This window comes from Panulirus ornatus, chromosome 4, assembly GCF_036320965.1.
Source record: "Panulirus ornatus isolate Po-2019 chromosome 4, ASM3632096v1, whole genome shotgun sequence".
NCBI classification, from domain to species: Eukaryota; Metazoa; Arthropoda; class Malacostraca; order Decapoda; family Palinuridae; genus Panulirus; species Panulirus ornatus.
Window position 1 is genome coordinate 60,909,311 of NC_092227.1, and position 17,541 is coordinate 60,926,851.

Consider the following 17,541-nt stretch of genomic DNA (forward strand, 5'->3'; position numbering starts at 1 on the left):
GCTGAATGTTTTTTATTGTTCGTACAGAACGAGGTTTTCTGCAGTGGTGTTGATATGTCTGATAGCACTGTGGCTGTGTTCATTTGTGGTGTACATTCGTCTCGGTAGAGCTGTGGTATCTTTAATTGTGCTGCGGTTGTGGTTCGTGAAGGTCTGCGGTAGTTCATAGTGCTGTGGCTCTTTAGTGGGTGGTGCTGTGGTGGTGTCCAGCGATGCTGTGGTAGGTTTAGAGTCTGTAGTTGATAATCCTTTAGTCGTGCTGTGGTGTACTGAATGGTCATGGGGTTAAGTTTAGTGTTTACTGTGGATTGGTCTTGTTATGTGGGTGTGTCTAGTGTATCTATAGATACTGTTATGTCTAGTGTACCAATAGATACTATTATATCTAGTGCATCTGCAGATAGTGGCAGTGCCATACAAAAGATATTATTACCTTTTGTTTTCCCAAGCACTGAAAAGAACTGTGAGCAGTGCTTAGATTTCAAAACAATGCCATGATGTTCATTAAGAATAATTTCTTATGAATTTTCTCTACACTGGGCCTATATCTTAAAGAGATGGCACTGTTTCCAAAATACACGTATAATTCATAGAGAATATTGAACATTTTATCTAGAACTCAAGATGAAGTATAAATCTATCAATAGCCAAGCCAGACAAAATTCTATAAAAATCTGTTTTTTTATATCATAAATAATCAGCTTAGGCTATGAATATATTGTATGTCTATCTAGCTATTCATGAGGCCAAATTTTTGGCCATCAGTCTATCTATATGGAAGTTATATACGATTAAGTTCGAAATATATCTACTTATCTAATTGTTTATTCACCGTCTAAATCACTGATCTCCCTATCTCTTCATGAGCTTACATCTGTCTGTACACAATCTGGACCTGTACACCTGAGGAACTGGGAGAACATATACCAAAGGAAGACACTGGGCTGGACTTACGTAATGTTGGAACTCAGCGTAGTCGACGTAGCCTTTCTGTTGCTTGTCTACCTCTCTCAGAAGTTTGAGGGCCTGGGGTATTGCCTGCGCGTTGTTGGTGCTCCGTATAATACGTTCCTCGAATCCCTCAAGGTTTATCCTGCCTCGGCCCTCCTCCAGGCGATACCAGACGTCTTTCCACTCACAAGATCCTCGACCTGTGGCGTCGGTTTGTGCTGGGTTCTGTGGACGGGATAAAACAGTGGAATGATTCCAAATCTTTGAATCTGTCATCAAATCTCCGGAAGTTAAGACAATTTATGTAAGATTGTTTATAAAGATGATTGTTTTTACCTCTTTTGGGATGATCCGCATTACAGAACAAAATGATTTCTGTGCTCTGGTAGATGACATAAGTTCTCTTGAACATCTGTCTGAACAGTCGTTTCTAAATGCAGTGATGATAGACTCACCAAACCTATTGCCTCTGCTACCCGGCGGTATCATGGGCTGCTAAGAATATCTGGGTATCTGCTTGACTTTACTGTCAGTGAGAAGGAAGGCATAGACGGTAGTAGTACCGGCTCATCCCACGACATTTCCCTCTCTCATGTGCCACTTTTTCTACTCACCATACCGACATTCGTGATCACTCTAGTAACCTCTCTTCCGTTGAACACCATCTGTCCAGTACCCCTTCAAATATCTTATTTCTCACTGGGACCCAATTTTCTAATAATTTTCTCACTGGCCCCTTTTCATATCCAACCATAATCTCCACTCACGATTCCGGTTCAAAGGTGATGTTTGTGCTTACTCCAACGTCAACACACTTGTGGCACGCCTCATGAACTGTGAGTCCCCAAACTTTGATATTTGCTCGCTCAAGGTCTGTCTCCCAAATACCACACTTTTCCTCTGTTTCATCTACTGCTTTCCAAATTCTTCAAATTATATTTTTTATACGACTCTCCTCATCATCCACTGACAGATCTTTCTGGTCTATAGCTAAGGGCACATCTAACAACTTCTGTCGCCCTACGTTTCCTTTACCTTTCCGTTTTGACAGTATTATACCTGTCTCTCCCGTAGACCAAGCAACTCTTCTGATACCCGTTTCTCCTCTAACTCTACCTTGGATGACTCTAACATTCCTTCACCTCCTGATGCTCTTTTTACTTATCCCCTTTCCTGTAATATCATTTCGAAATGTCCGAAAATCGCTTCTCCTGTACACAAGCAAGGTTTATGGTCCTGATGGCATCCATTCCAGTGTACTAAAATAGTGTCCCTCTGAACTCGCACCTGTGCTTGCTCGTTTGTTCCGTCTGTGTTTAAAGATCAAACTTTTCCTTCTCCTTGGAAGCAAGCATTGATACATCCCATCCCTAAGAAGGGTAACTGCTCTGACCTCTCTAACTATTGTCGTGTTGCTTTGACATCTACCATTTCCAAAGTCTTTGAATCCCTCCTCAACTCCCATATCCTCAGACGTCTTGATCTCTCAGTCTTCTCTCTGATCAACAGTATGGCTTCCGTTAGGCCAGATCCACTGGTGATATTTTTCCCAGTCTTTCTAAAGCCTGGTCATCAATCCTGTAAGATTTGGGGGAATCCTATGCAGTTGCCATTGCTATATATCTGAAAGCTTTTGACGTCTATGTCCATGGCACCAGTTGTCATCACCCGTGTACATGCAGCTCACTACGCGGGTGGTGGGCTCCCCGGCCCTCGGGTGGACGTGTCCAACTGCCAGCAGCAACAAGTCTCGACTTCGTTCCCAACTTACTGATGCTCGCCTGTATTCACAGCTCAAGGCTGCTGCAGCTCAGTCATTTGCTCCGTACTTTTGATGCAGTCGTTCACACTTAGAGATGCCAAGTGCCAGGGGGCAGCTGTACCAGCAAAGCCTCAAGTCCTAGAGGAACGAAATGTAGACGCCCTTTCCTTCTACTCTCTCTCTTCTTTTCTTCGCTATATTTTTCCTTGCTGTGACAGATTGCCGGGTCACTTGACGTACTTGTAAAGAAAAATCAAAACAGATATAAATACAATCGCAAAATATATATTAACGTCGAGTCACAAATTGCATAAGCTCCCTTAACTTAGGTGTGGTTAAGATTCATTTTGTTTTAGGGATTAATGGCCCGTCCTAACTGTCAAGACAAAGTTGATCTTCACCAGACCCATGTTAAGGTGTTTATGTTTTACTTTACGTTAACATTACTTATTGCGATTGAATTTGTCTATTTCACTTTTTATTCACACATAAGTAACCCGGCAATCTATGCCACAGCAAGGAAAAGGAAATTGAAGAAAAGTGATTTGAACAATTTTCTTTCTTCTGCAAATAGCCAAATGTACTCATACGCTGACGATTCAACACTGCATTCCTCCACATCCTTCAATTCTGCTCCCTCTTCTTTCTCTTGATCTGCATCTCGTCTCGATACAAGTCCCTCAATGAACTCAGACAGGATATCCCAGTCGGCTACACTAAATCTGGTTAAGTTTGATGCCTCCATGACCCAGTTTCTGCCCATCTTTCTATCCAAAATTCTCAACTCTCTTCTCTACTTTGACGGTTGTGTAAGTCCAGCTCTTTACTCAATGAACATACTTGTTATTGCTGTAACATCCAATCTATCTTGGAAACTCTCGCATTTCAGAAGTAGCTAAGTCTGCCTCTAAGAAACTGGGAGTCCTGCTTAGATGTCGAAATAGTTTATCTATCGAAAGTTGCTCTTTTTATACAAAGGAGCAACTCGTTCTTGTATGGAGTACAACTCTCACATTTGGGGTCGTTCTAGCTTTGCATCCTTACATGACAGTGTTGAGTCGAAAGCGGTCCGGCACATAAACTGTCCCTGGCTAACTCCCAAACTTGACCCGCTTACCCTACGCCGCAATGTTGGTTCACTTTCTCTCTTTTATAGGTATTACTTTGGTTTTTGCTCCCGAAAGTTGGCTGCTCGTGTGCCCCCACCACTAGCTAGACACACAAAACTCGGCAAGCTGCTGCGTCACATGATTACTCTGTGGCCGTTGGTAACTCAGGGGTGGGCCATTTTGACAACCGTTTCTTTCCCTACTCCTCGAAGCTTTGCGACTGCCTACTCTATCATGTTTTTCCAAATAACTATTACCTAGCATAATTAAAATGACATATTTTCACTTCCTCTAAATTTTGTAAATACTTCTCATTTACCTTTCATTTTTCCCTTTCATTAACTTCTCCATATTTCAATAAGGCTCATCCTTGATTTGAAGTACTGCCCGTGAGTGGAGCCTCCAGCGTAATAAAGAAGATAACCATTAGATTCAACAACTGACATTCCAGTATCACAAGGAAATGGTCAAGGAATCTCTCTAGAATAAAATTTGTTTCTTTATAGTTTTCTAAAAAAGAAAAAAAAAGAACATCTATTTAACTGTGTCCTGGAGAACTACCTGCACGCTGTCAATCTTTACGTGTGACACAAAAATAAAAAGTAGTTGTTTGAGCGAAGATGTTACCGAACATCAAGCGATTATTCCTTTTTGTTGGAGTGAGGTGTGTGGCTAACACGACTAGGCTGCGGTCTAAAATTGATCTGATACGCCACCCGGGCGGCTGTTGTTGCGCTCACTCTTCTTCCCCGACAATTAACATAATCTGACGCGGACCTAACCTGACCTGACCTAACCTAACTTGACCTGACCTAAGCCAAGAGTGGGAAATTATGGGGAATAAACGGAAGTAGAGAGAGGGAGGACCGCAATTTTTCAAATGAGGAACATTCGTATGCTTCTTGCTGAGTACAAGAGTTTGGGAACTTGTTTATCTCTTCAGACAATCAAATCCTTCAATGATAACCACGAAATAATCAGTATATTTCTATCTTGTCATAAGAATAGGCGAAAACAAATATTTCTTTTATCATTATCTTTGACACTTTCAGTATTTTTTTATAGATGTTTGAGTGAAGCTAAATAAGCCTTGAGCTTCATATTAACATTTTCTTTGCATAAAAAAGAGAATAAGACATCATATTCTTCGTCAGTCAAGTTTGTAATATTTCCTGTGTCTGATCATGATACTAAGGAAGGTTTATGGCTTACTTTTACGCCTTGAGAACTTCAAGTGTTACTTCTTCCTCCCTTGCCCTTTAGCAACCATGTGTAAGTAGCTGAAATGTCAGGGTCATCAATCATGAATAATTTTCCTCTCAAAAGACTTGACGACTTTGTATACTCCTCCTTACAGGACTTGACAGCCGTGTATTTTCCTGACCCTTTAAGCTTGACAGACAAGTGTACTCATACTTTAGGCCTGATAACCGTCCTCATTCCTTCCTGTTTCAGACTTGACAACACTGTAAAGTCCTCTGCAGACTTGGCACATGTGTTCTGTCTCTTTAGACGTGATAACTATGTACACATCTCCTCCTCAGACTTCACAACAATGTGATCTCCAATTTCAGACTCAGAATATGTACTCTTAAACCTGACGACCACATCCCATGTGTACTCCTCCCGGTCAAGACTTCACAGTCGTGTATACTGCTATCGATTTAAGTTTGAAAAGCACGTGACTTTCTTCTTTCTAAGATTCTTTGAAGTTTAGAAATGCGTGTGTTCTTCTCCCAGTCTGAGTCCAGCAGCCATGTTTATAACCACTCGCATGACATGATATGACAGTGAGCAGACCTCCTTCTGTAGACTTAACAGCCATGTATATTCGTATCACCGCAAACTTGACAGTCATGTATTTGCTTCCCTCTTTAGACTTGACACAATGTATATTCCTCCCTCTTTTAGACCTGACAATCATGTATATTCCTCCCTCTTTAGACTTGACAACCATGTATTTCTTCCCTCTTTAGACTTGACAACCATGTATATTCCTCCCTCTTTAGACTTGACAACCATGTATTTCTTCCCTCTTTAGACTTGACAACCATGTATATTCCTCCCTCTGTAGACCTGACAACCATGTATATTCCTCCCTCTTTAGACCTGACAACCATGTACATTCCTCTCTTTTTAGACTTGACAACCATGTATATTCCTCTCTTTTTAGACTTGACAACCATGTATATTCCTCTCTTTTTAGACTTGACAACCATGTATATTCCTCCCTCTTTAGACTTGACACCATGTATATTCCTCCCTCTTTAGACTTGACAACCATGTATATTCCTCCCTATTTAGACTTTAAATCCACGTATACACCTCAGTATTTAGACTTGACAATCATGTACTCTACCCGTTTTAAAAATCAAACTTCCTAGAATAACAGCCACGCGTATGGCTCCAGATACATCCCTGGCTCCTAGCTTTTCCCTTTTAAGCCATACTGTATAATTCTTCTATAATATGCAACCAAGTTACCCTAGTGTCTCTTAACTGAACAGCGTTACAGGTAATATCTGTACTTGTAATGATTATGGCATAATCTGCAATATTCGGTGCCAACAGCCGTGTCTACTTTGGTATAAAGATAAGCATGTATATTCTGATCCTTTGGAAAAGTATAGTCCTCGTACTTTGATATTTTTAAACTTAATGAGCATGCGTTCTTTATTTCGTCTAAACAGTGGCATGTACTTTAATATCTGGAGAGTATATTTACCCTTTCCTTTTAGAATTAGAAATGCAGTAGAGAGACATGTCAGATTTTCATATTAATCATGCATACGTATTCTGTTATTTACATAAATGACAAGCATATGTACTTCATTTATCTAGATATCTGAGGCGTTCAGAATTTATTTAGTTAATCCGAGTGCTAGTTAATACCAGCGCTAGTTCATTTCATCGCTAGTTGAATCTGTTATCGATTACCGTCATCATCTGAGGGAATCGTTGTGGATATGTAGTTTCACATGTATGAGTATGAGTTGCTCTGTGCACAAAGCTCTTGACAAGTATATCGTGTGGAAACTCCATCCCTCAGTGTCATGTCCCCCCAAACTCCCTCCCAGATATGCTCATGTGGCGTCTAGGAGAACTACTTTTCCCTGGTCTTAAAGCCCCATTTCAGTTCTTCCAGTTATAACTTTAAACCGGATACATGACGAAGGCCGACAGTCGGCGGTGCCCTGTGAGACATACGACCGAATAAAGATAATCAGGGATTTGCCACCAGGTTAAGCTATTCCCACGAGGAACTCGAACCCCAGTCCTGAGGCTTCACTCAGTAGGCCCGGTGCATCTAGATCACGAGAGGGTACGTCGATACGAGGCGCTTATGTGATAATGTATAGGATGATGCTTTATCCAGTCACTACATCTGTCAGCGTGCAGTGTGAGACAGCATCATACAAACAAATCAGACTGCTTGTACGTGACAGGCACAGATCTCACAAGAGTTTGCAGAAGGACGGGTACGATCCCTGAGCCCGAGGGCACGACCCTATGATGGCTAGGTCTCTGACCTGACCCTTAGAGGTCAGGTCAAAGGCCAGCTCGTCATACTCAAGGGACGTATGCCCGTCGTACTCTAGGAATTAGTATCAGGCCGAGTGCACGGAATTAGTGGTAGAACTTGATGTAATGAATAGAATGGAAATAATCAACACATATATCACAGCCACTTACCATTTGTCTCAGTGGGTGAAGTGGGATCTCCTCCCAAGAGTTCTCCATCCTGTTCGAGCTTTAGCGTCCACTGTTTTCTCTCTGTTCTTATCTTCCACAATAGATGTTTTATCTCAGATTACTCTTTTTTTTTTTTTCTGTATCTCACTTTTCATTATGTCCTCTTGATTCCTGCCTTACCCACGGCAACACACGTCGGTCACATTCTCTTTTTCAGTCAATCGATAATCAAATGCATAATACTGAATACCCTTGTGAGGTTCAGATCACCCCAGCAGTGAGTTCGACTTCGACGTCCAATGGCTCCTCGCCACAGTGCGCGCGTCAGTTCGATACTCCTCACCGCTGCTCCTCAGAGTTACCATCCCCGCTCTTGTGTACCTCTTATTAAGGTTTACAGTGATGGGGCTTGCTCCTGTGTAGAACTATAAAGAGTTTTTGTTCAGATGTTACATGAACTGTCAAAATCATATTTAGGTTCTACAAAATGAAATATTTTCGCGTACATATACGTCCACAAGAATTATTCATATATATATATATATATATATATATATATATATATATATATATATATATATATATATATATATATATATCCCTGGGGATAGGGGAGAAAGAATACTTCCCACGTATTCCCTGCGTGTCGTAGAAGGCGACTAAAAGGGGAGGGAGCGGGGGGCTGGAAATCCTCCCCTCTCGTTTTTTTTTTTAGTTTTCCAAAAGAAGGAACAGAGAATTGGGCCAGGTGAGGGTATTCCCTCAAGGCCCAGTCCTCTGTTCTTAACGCTACCTCGCTAATGCGGGAAATGGCGAATATTTTGAAAGAAAAAGAAATATATATATATATATATATATATATATATATATATATATATATATATATATATATATATATATATATATGTATGTATGTATGCATTTCATTTTTTTTTTCCAAAAGAAGGAACAGAGCAGGGGGCCAGGTGTTCTTAACGCTACCTCGCTAACACGGAAAATGGCGAATAGTTTGAAAGAAAAGAAATATATGTATTTCCCTGGGGACAGGGGATAAAGAATACTTCCCACGCATTCCCTGCGTGTCGTAGAAGGCGACTAAAAGGGAAGGAAGCAGGGGGCTGGAAAATCTGCCCTCCCGTTTTCTTAATTATCCAAAAGAAGGAACAGAGAAGGGGGCACAGTGAGGATATTCTCTCTCTCTCTCTCTCTCTCTCTCTCTCTCTCTCTCTCTCTCTCTCTCTCTCTCTCTCTCTCTCTCTCTCTCTGTTTGTGTGTGTCTCTCTCTCTCTCTCTCTCTCTCTCTCTCTCTCTCTCTCTCTCTCTCTCTCTCTCTCTCTCTCTCTCTCTCTCTCTCTGTGCGTGTGTGGTGTGTCTGTGTACGTTGGAAAGATACCTGACGTTACTTGATATATAAAAAATGGTGACCTATCGTAGCCACAATACGGCCTTCAAGGCCCACTTGTGCAGGTGTAATCTATTACCTAGATCTTGAAATACCTATGACCAAAATTTGGAGCCGCCAAAGAATAACAAACAAATGCACAAACAGTTCTTCTCGAAGTCCTCTCCAGTTCGTCCCTTAGTCTTCCTCAAATCTTCTCCAGGTCCTTACCAAATTTTCCTCCGTTTCTCATCAGGTCTTCCCAAAGTCTTCCCCCAGTCCTCCCAAAATCTTTTCTTACGTCCTCCCAGGTGTTCCCCCACGTCCTTCGACGAACCTATCGCAATTCATTCTCTGGTCTACTCGAGTCTTCAGCTTTTCCCAGGTCTTCTCTTGGTCTTCCCGAAGTCCTCCCAGGTTTTCCCAAGGAACACAGCTTGTTAACCACTCCTTTTTGTTTACAGCCACTCAACCAGTTCTCTAGATACCGACGCACAACCCCTGTCTGAACACTGAGACAAGCTTTTGTTAATAACCTTTTCTGTGGGACTTATCCAATCCCATCTAAAAATCTAAATAGATGATATCAACTGGTTTACACTCATCAGACATGTAATCTCATAAAAACAGATTAGTCAAACAAGAACATTATTTTTTTTCATTTCTATGTTGAGAATTATTTACTGTGGTGATCCTATATACGCTCTCAAGAATAAAATAGATTTGTAAGACATGAAAAGTTTTGTCAAATCAGTGCTGAAAATCGCTCATTAAGTGGTGATCCTCTGTGTGATTTACAAATTTGTCTTGTTTGCTTAACAAATATGAACTTGAAACTAATTTGTCGATAATTTCCCGGCTAGAACTTATTACCACCCTCTTGTATATCAGTATTAGATTATTGATCTTCCAGTCCTCTGGCACTTTTACCATCGCAAATGAATTTATCAGACAGAGTAGACACTAGCTTGACACATTTTTCGCTACTTTCATTGTCCTCTGATAAAACGCATTTGGTCCTGCGGCTTTGTTTACTTTCATCCCATTTATCCCTCCTAGTGTATCTTGAGTGTGTACGTCAGTACGTTGTACAATATTTTCCAGCAACGGGACTGGATCCAGGACATGAGCTAAGTCTTCAGTACCAATTGGTTGGTTAGCGACTCTTGCTTGCAACATAACTATGAAGTTCTTTATGGTTTCTTTTGCTATTTCTAGCAATATATGTTCCATACTGACGTTTCCTTTGACGTATATGTCTCTCAATTTTTATGCACAAATTCTCATTACTTTAACATGATGGTTATATTTCTCTTTGCGTTTCTTATATGTTACTACTACAAACAACAGGAAGTTCTTGATATCATTGTTCCACAATTGTGGCTTAGTTCTGGAAACGGACCATCTGTTGTGTATCGCTGGTCCCTCCACTTTCTCGTGTCGGACGCAAGTTTTGCCAAGGTAGCTCCATATTATTTTCATTCATAATATCACCCCAGCTTTACCTGTTAAGATCAATGCGAATATCACTACATCTAGTCCATAATTTGTTATCTTTGTATAACTTCTATGCTGACCAGCATTACAAGTAATGTTGAAAGTTAGCTAATAAATGAATAGTCGATAACCAAACTTTTCCCCAGCTAGGATTCTCACTTACAGGTCGAACTAAGTCCAGTATGTTCACGTCGCGGGGATTGCATGAGGGGCACTATCTAGCCCAGAGATGCTGGAAAAGGATTCTAAACACTTTTAAAGAGAGGCTTTCCACATCTAATGATGGAGTGAGCCCATTAGGTCATGACTCTAGAGCCTCATGCTTTACAATTCTGCTGTTTTAAAGGTGTCTTTCCCGCTTTCCTTTCCTCTAACGCCTTTGTATCTATAGTGAGGAAGAGAAGATGGTGCATCTTCAATTCTTCGCTGACCTCTCTCTGCTGCACCGTCAACCAATACATTATTCTTATCCTTAATCATTCTTGTCTTCACACATCCCCACTGTTAGATCACAGTCTCTTTTACCACTCCTGACTCATGACACCGTAATTATCTCCTACAACCTCGTTCTTGAATCATCTAAGCATCTTCCAACTGGTTTTGTCAAACTATATCTTAATTAGTGTTCGTTAACTACGTTGATTTCAAGTAACTTAGCTTCTAAACCAGATTTTAAACCACATCTACTTTCCGTCTGTTAAAACTTGTACTGTGAGTTTCCAATACAATTTCACCTCTCTCTTAGTTTACGTGTCAAGTATCAGTAATCCAGTAATTCATTTTTGGCATATGTTTCCATCTTTCAAGTTCTTTTTTCCTCAGTATGCAAAGCATTTTTTTTCTTATATCTGCAATCAAGTCCATTGTCTTGGAAATATTTAGATTTATTGTTATTACTATATAATCTTTTTTTTTCTTTTAAATAAGTTCGTATGAAAGAGCTGTTGTGCAGAGCAAAGTATCAATGAAACTATTTCCTCAACACAAACGTCTGTATATACGTTAACTTACAACCAAAAACTTTCAATGAAGCCAGATTTTCTAATCCGTATTTATAAGAACAACAATTTATGAGGTTGATCTTTGTTCCAGGGTTTATGAATCACAAAGTAGCAATGCGTCATTAATCCGCTGAAGTATATTCAGGATTTGCTTGAACTCATTAACCTCGAATTTTCTCTCAGATACATTTTCGAAAAAAAAAAAAGAATATCGCTCTGTTCCGGTTTGTCCCTTACATCCTGTTCTTGCTCCTAGGATCCTGGTTGCCAGGTTGATACATATATGCTCCGTCACGGAGATGGGGTGTGACCACATCACCAGGCTCCCTACCACACACAACACCGGCCAGCGACGGCGCTGGTAGGGATGTGGTCCGCCACCGATATCTGGCCGGTATTTTGCACCTTCCTCCGTGCTTGTGTACCAACGGGCGTCTGCGTTTGTATGTATGTGTGTATGTATGTAACTTTGAGCGTTAGTGTATATGTGAAAGTTTCCTCACGTATATATATATATATATATATATATATATATATATATATATATATATATATATATATATTTATACTTTGTCGCTGTCTCCCGCGTTTGCGAGGTAGCGCAAGGAAACAAACGAAAGAAATGGCCCAACCCCCCCCCCCCTACACATGTATATACATACGTCCACACACGCAAATATACATACCTACACAGCTTTCCATGGTTTACCCCAGACGCTTCACATGCCTTGATTCAATCCACTGACAGCACGTCAACCCCGGTATACCACATCGCTCCAATTCACTCTATTCCTTGCCCTCCTTTCACCCTCCTGCATGTTCAGGCCCCGATCACACAAAATCTTTTTCACTCCATCTTTCCACCTCCAATTTGGTCTCCCTCTTCTCCTTGCTCCCTCCACCTCCGACACATATATCCTCTTGGTCAATCTTTCCTCACTCATCCTCTCCATGTGCCCAAACCACTTCAAAACACCCTCTTCTGCTCTCTCAACCACGCTCTTTTTATTTCCACACATCTCTCTTACCCTTACGTTACTCACTCGATCAAACCACCTCACACCACACATTGTCCTCAAACATCTCATTTCCAGCACATCCATCCTCCTGCGCACAACTCTATCCATAGCCCACGCCTCGCAACCATACAACATTGTTGGAACCACTATTCCTTCAAACATACCCATTTTTGCTTTCCGAGATAATGTTCTCGACTTCCACACATTCTTCAAGGCCCCCAGAATTTTCGCCCCCTCCCCCACCCTATGATCCACTTCCGCTTCCATGGTTCCATCCGCTGACAGATCCACTCCCAGATATCTAAAACACTTCACTTCCTCCAGTTTTTCTCCATTCAAACTCACCTCCCAATTGACTTGACCCTCAACCCTACTGTACCTAATAACCTTGCTCTTATTCACATTTACTCTTAACTTTCTTCTTCCACACACTTTACCAAACTCAGTCACCAGCTTCTGCAGTTTCTCACATGAATCAGCCACCAGCGCTGTATCATCAGCGAACAACAACTGACTCACCTCCCAAGCTCTCTCATCCCCAACAGACTTCATACTTGCCCCTCTTTCCAAAACTCTTGCATTTACCTCCCTAACAACCCCATCCATAAACAAATTAAACAACCATGGAGACATCACACACCCCTGCCGCAAACCTACATTCACTGAGAACCAATCACTTTCCTCTCTTCCTACACGTACACATGCCTTACATCCTCGATAAAAACTTTTCACTGCTTCTAACAACTTGCCTCCCACACCATATATTCTTAATACCTTCCACAGAGCATCTCTATCAACTCTATCATATGCCTTCTCCAGATCCATAAATGCTACATACAAATCCATTTGCTTTTCTAAGTATTTCTCACATACATTCTTCAAAGCAAACACCTGATCCACACATCCTCTACCACTTCTGAAACCACACTGCTCTTCCCCAATCTGATGCTCTGTACATGCCTTCACCATCTCAATCAATACCCTCCCATATAATTTACCAGGAATACTCAACAAACTTATACCTCTGTAATTTGAGCACTCACTCTTATCCCCTTTGCCTTTGTACAATGGCACTATGCACGCATTCCGCCAATCCTCAGGCACCTCACCATGAGTCATACATACATTAAATAACCTTACCAACCAGTCAACAATACAGTCACCCCCTTTTTTAATAAATTCCACTGCAATACCATCCAAACCTGCTGCCTTGCCGGCTTTCATCTTTCAAACTATTCGCCATTTCCCGCGTTAGCGAGGTAGCGTTAAGAACAGAGGACTGGGACTTTAAGGGAATATCCTCATCTGGCCCCCTTCTCTGTTCCTTCTTGGAAAATCAAAAAAAAAAAAAAAAGAGAGAGGGGAGGATTTCCAGCCACCCGCTCCCTCCCCTTTTAGTCGCCTTCTACGACTGCGGTTTCGGTGCATTATACACGACAGCTAGAGACTGAGTTTGAACGAATGTGGCCTTTGTTTTCTTTTCCTAGCGCTACCTCGCATGCGTGCAGGGGGAAGGGTGTTGTCATTTCATGTGTGGCGGGGTGGCGACGAGAATGAATAAAGGCAGCAAGTATAAATTATGTACGTGTATATGTACATAACTGTATACGTTGAAATGTATAGGTATATATATGTGCGTGTGTGGACATGTATGTATATACATGTGTATGTGGGTGGGTTGGGCCATTCTTTCGTCTGTTTCCTTGCGCTTTAATTAACGCGGGAGACAGCGACAAAGTATGATAATAGTAATAGAATAAATATAAATGTATATATATATATATATATATATATATATATATATATATATATATATATATATATAATCCCTGAGGATAGGGGAGAAAGAATACTTCCCACGTATTCCCTGCGTCTCGTAGAAGGCGACTAAAAGGGGAGGGAGCGGGGGGGGGGGGGGGGGGGGGGGACTGGAAGTCCTCCCCTCTCGTTTTTAATTTTCCAATAGAAGGAACAAAGAAGTGGGCCAAGTGAGGGTTTCCCTCAAAGGCTCAGTCCTCCGTTCTTAACGCTACCTCGCTGGTGCGGGAAATGGCGAATAGTATGGAAAAAAAAAAAGATATATATATATATATATATATATATATATATATATATATATATATATATATATATATATGTGTGTGTGTGTGTGTGTGTGTGTGTGTGTGTGTGTCCCCTTTCACACTTTTCCAAACTCAGTCACCAACTTCTGCAGTTTCTCACACGAATCAGCCACTAGAGCTGTATCATCGGCGAACTGACTCACTTCCCAAGCCCTCTCATCCCCATCCGACTGCATACTCGCTCCTTTCTCCGAAACTCTTGCATTCACCTCACTAAGTACCCCATTCATAGAAAATCAAATAACCATGGGGACATCACACACACCTGCCGCAAACCGACATTCACTGGGAACCAGTGACTCTCCTCTCTTCCTACTCGTACACATGACTTACATCCTTGGTAAAAACATTTCACTGCTTCTAGCAACTTACCTCCCACACGATGAACTCTTAAGCCCTTCCACAAACCATCTCTATCAACCCTATCATATGCCTTCTCCAGATCCATAAATACTGCATACAAATCCATCAGTTTTTCTAAACATTTCCCACTCGTACATTCAAAGCAAACACCTGATCCACACGTCCTCTACCGATTCTGAAACCACACCGCTCTTCCCCAATCTGATGCTCTGTACATGTCTTCGCCCTCTCGTATAATTTCCCAGGAAACTCAACAAACATATGCCCCTGTAATTTGAACACTCACCTTTATCCTTTTCCCTTTGTTCATTGGCGATATGTATGCATTCCGCCAATCCTCAGGCACTTCACCATGGTCCATACATACATAATATCCTTACCAACCTATCAACGACACAGTCACCCCCTTTTCCAAGAAATTCCACTGCAATACCATCCAAACACGCCGCCGTGCCGGATTTCATCTTCCGCAAAGCTTTCGCTACCTCTTCTCTTTTAAGAGCAAGGTTATTAGATTCATTAGGATTGAAGGACAAGTTAATTGGGACGTAAGTTTGAATGGAGAAAAATTGGAGGAAGTGGAGTGCTATAGATATCTGGGAATGGGCTTAGCAGCGGAGGGAACAACTGAAGCGGAAGTGAGTCATAGGGTGGGGTAGCGATGAAGAATGTGTGGAAGGATAGAACGTTATCTCTGAGAGCAAAAATGGGTATGTTTGAAGGAATAGTAGTTTCAACAATGTTATATGGTTGCGAGGCATGGACTATAGATAGGGTTGTACGGAGGAGGGTGGATGTATCGGAAATGAAATGCTTGAGGACATTATGTGAAACGTTTGGGGTAAACCATGGAAAGGTCTGTGGGGCCTGGATGTGGAGAGGGAGCTCTGGTTTCTGTGCATTACACATGACAGCTAGAGACTAAGTGTGAACGAATTTGGGATTTTTTGTCTGTTTACCTGGCGCTACCTTGCTGAAGCGGGGGTAGCGATGCTGTTTCCTGTGAGGCGAGTTAGCGATAGGGATGGATGAAGACAAGCAAGTATGAATGTGTACATGTGTATATATGTACATGTCTGTGTATGTGTATTTATATGTATGTGTATAGGTATATGTTGATATGTATATGTGTATGTAGAGGCGTTTATGTGTATATATGTGTGTGTGAGTGGATGGGCCATTCTTCGTCTGCTTCCTGGCGCTTCCTCGCTGACGCGGGAAACGGAGATCAAGTAAGTATAATAGAATATATATATTTTTTCTTCATACTGTTCGCCATTTCCCGCAATAGCGAGGTAGCGTTAAGAACAGAGGACTGGGCCTTTGAGGGAATATCCTCACCTGGCCCTCTTCTCTCTTCCTTCTTTTGGAAAATTAAAAAAAAAAAAACGAGAGGGGAGGATTTCCAGCCCCCCGCTCCCTTCCCTTTTAGTCGCCTTGTACGACACGCAGGGAATACGTATATATATATATATATATATATATATATATATATATATATATATATATATATATATATATATATATATATATATGTGTGTGTGTGTGTGTGTGTGTGTGTGTGTGTGTGTGTGTGTGTGTGTACTTGTTATAAACCTGTTACTGAATCTCTTTTTTTCGTATCTGATAATGGCATCACACACACACACACACACACACTCACCCACACACACACACACACACACACACACACACACACACACACACACACACACACAATTTTAAATACAAGTTATCGTACCTCTGGTAGTGCCGGGACTTCCATATCCCTAAGATAACAGTTTTCTGAGACAATCTCTTGAGAAAGTGTTTCAAACATAATTTTGAAATTTGAAATAATAATGAAATATTCAGATATCGCAGAAAATACTTTACCAAATAACGTTTATATTATTTCAAGCCTCTCAGGCGTTTGTATTGGCAGGTGCATCATGATCGTGGAGCAGCATTTAATGTCGTTAAGACTTAGTAGTCTTACCACCGTATACAGAGAGTTTACTTGTATAACCGACCATCAGTCCTTCCTTGGTCATACAATAAATTTTTCAAAACAGACGCCACTACGGGTAATTCACAGCAACAGGTGTCGTCCCACCACTAACACACTTGTGCCGCATAGCAGGTTGTTTGGGGGAACTTGGTGCAGCACAGAGTTCCGTAAATACTCACACCAACATTTCTTTCTTCCCTTTCCTCCACTCAGGCAACTTGAGGAAGAACTTAGAAATCCTTTAGTATCCTGGGAAAGCACTTCATATCACTCCCGCACTGGTTAATACACGGAGGAAATAGCTAGAGCATAAAAATGACGAATCGGTTAGATTCTACCAGAGGCGCGCTGCGGGCAGTGTTACTAGTCCGACGCTGTGCAGTCAACTGAGCTACTGCACTATCTTATCTTCATTAACTTTCAAACGGCTGATGAAGTAATTGGTCCAAATACGTTATCAGTAAGGCCAGATGATAACTGTTTTATGTTCATATAGTACGATTATTCATTACTGTGTTATAGTTCATTGCTGAACGGTGTCGTCTTGGAAGAGCTGTGAAAAAGGCGAAGATATGTGTTATCTACGAGACATGAGTGCATGTCAGTAAATAATGAGGAAAAAGCTTCAGTGATCTTCTTGAGTCTCCCCAGT

General features: G+C 41.3%; 1 protein-coding gene across 4 annotated transcripts in view; it reads right to left on the minus strand.

Annotated features, from left to right (window-relative positions):
* Positions 1-17,277, minus strand: part of LOC139766539 (inactive rhomboid-related protein 2-like) — a 38,001-nt gene extending 20,724 nt beyond the window's left edge. The window contains exons 1-3 of one of the 4 annotated variants that reach the window (XM_071695354.1): positions 17,228-17,277; positions 7,516-7,930; positions 955-1,176 (exon numbers count right to left, since the gene is read on the minus strand). In XM_071695354.1, coding sequence (XP_071551455.1) covers positions 955-1,176; positions 7,516-7,563 — 270 coding nt within the window. In that variant the 5' untranslated portion in view covers positions 7,564-7,930; positions 17,228-17,277. Of the gene's footprint in view, positions 1-954; positions 1,177-7,515; positions 7,974-17,068; positions 17,201-17,227 lie in introns of those variants that run through there. The other 3 variants (XM_071695326.1, XM_071695336.1, XM_071695345.1) reach the window with 3 other exon arrangements.
* Positions 17,278-17,541: the final 264 nt, after the last annotated feature.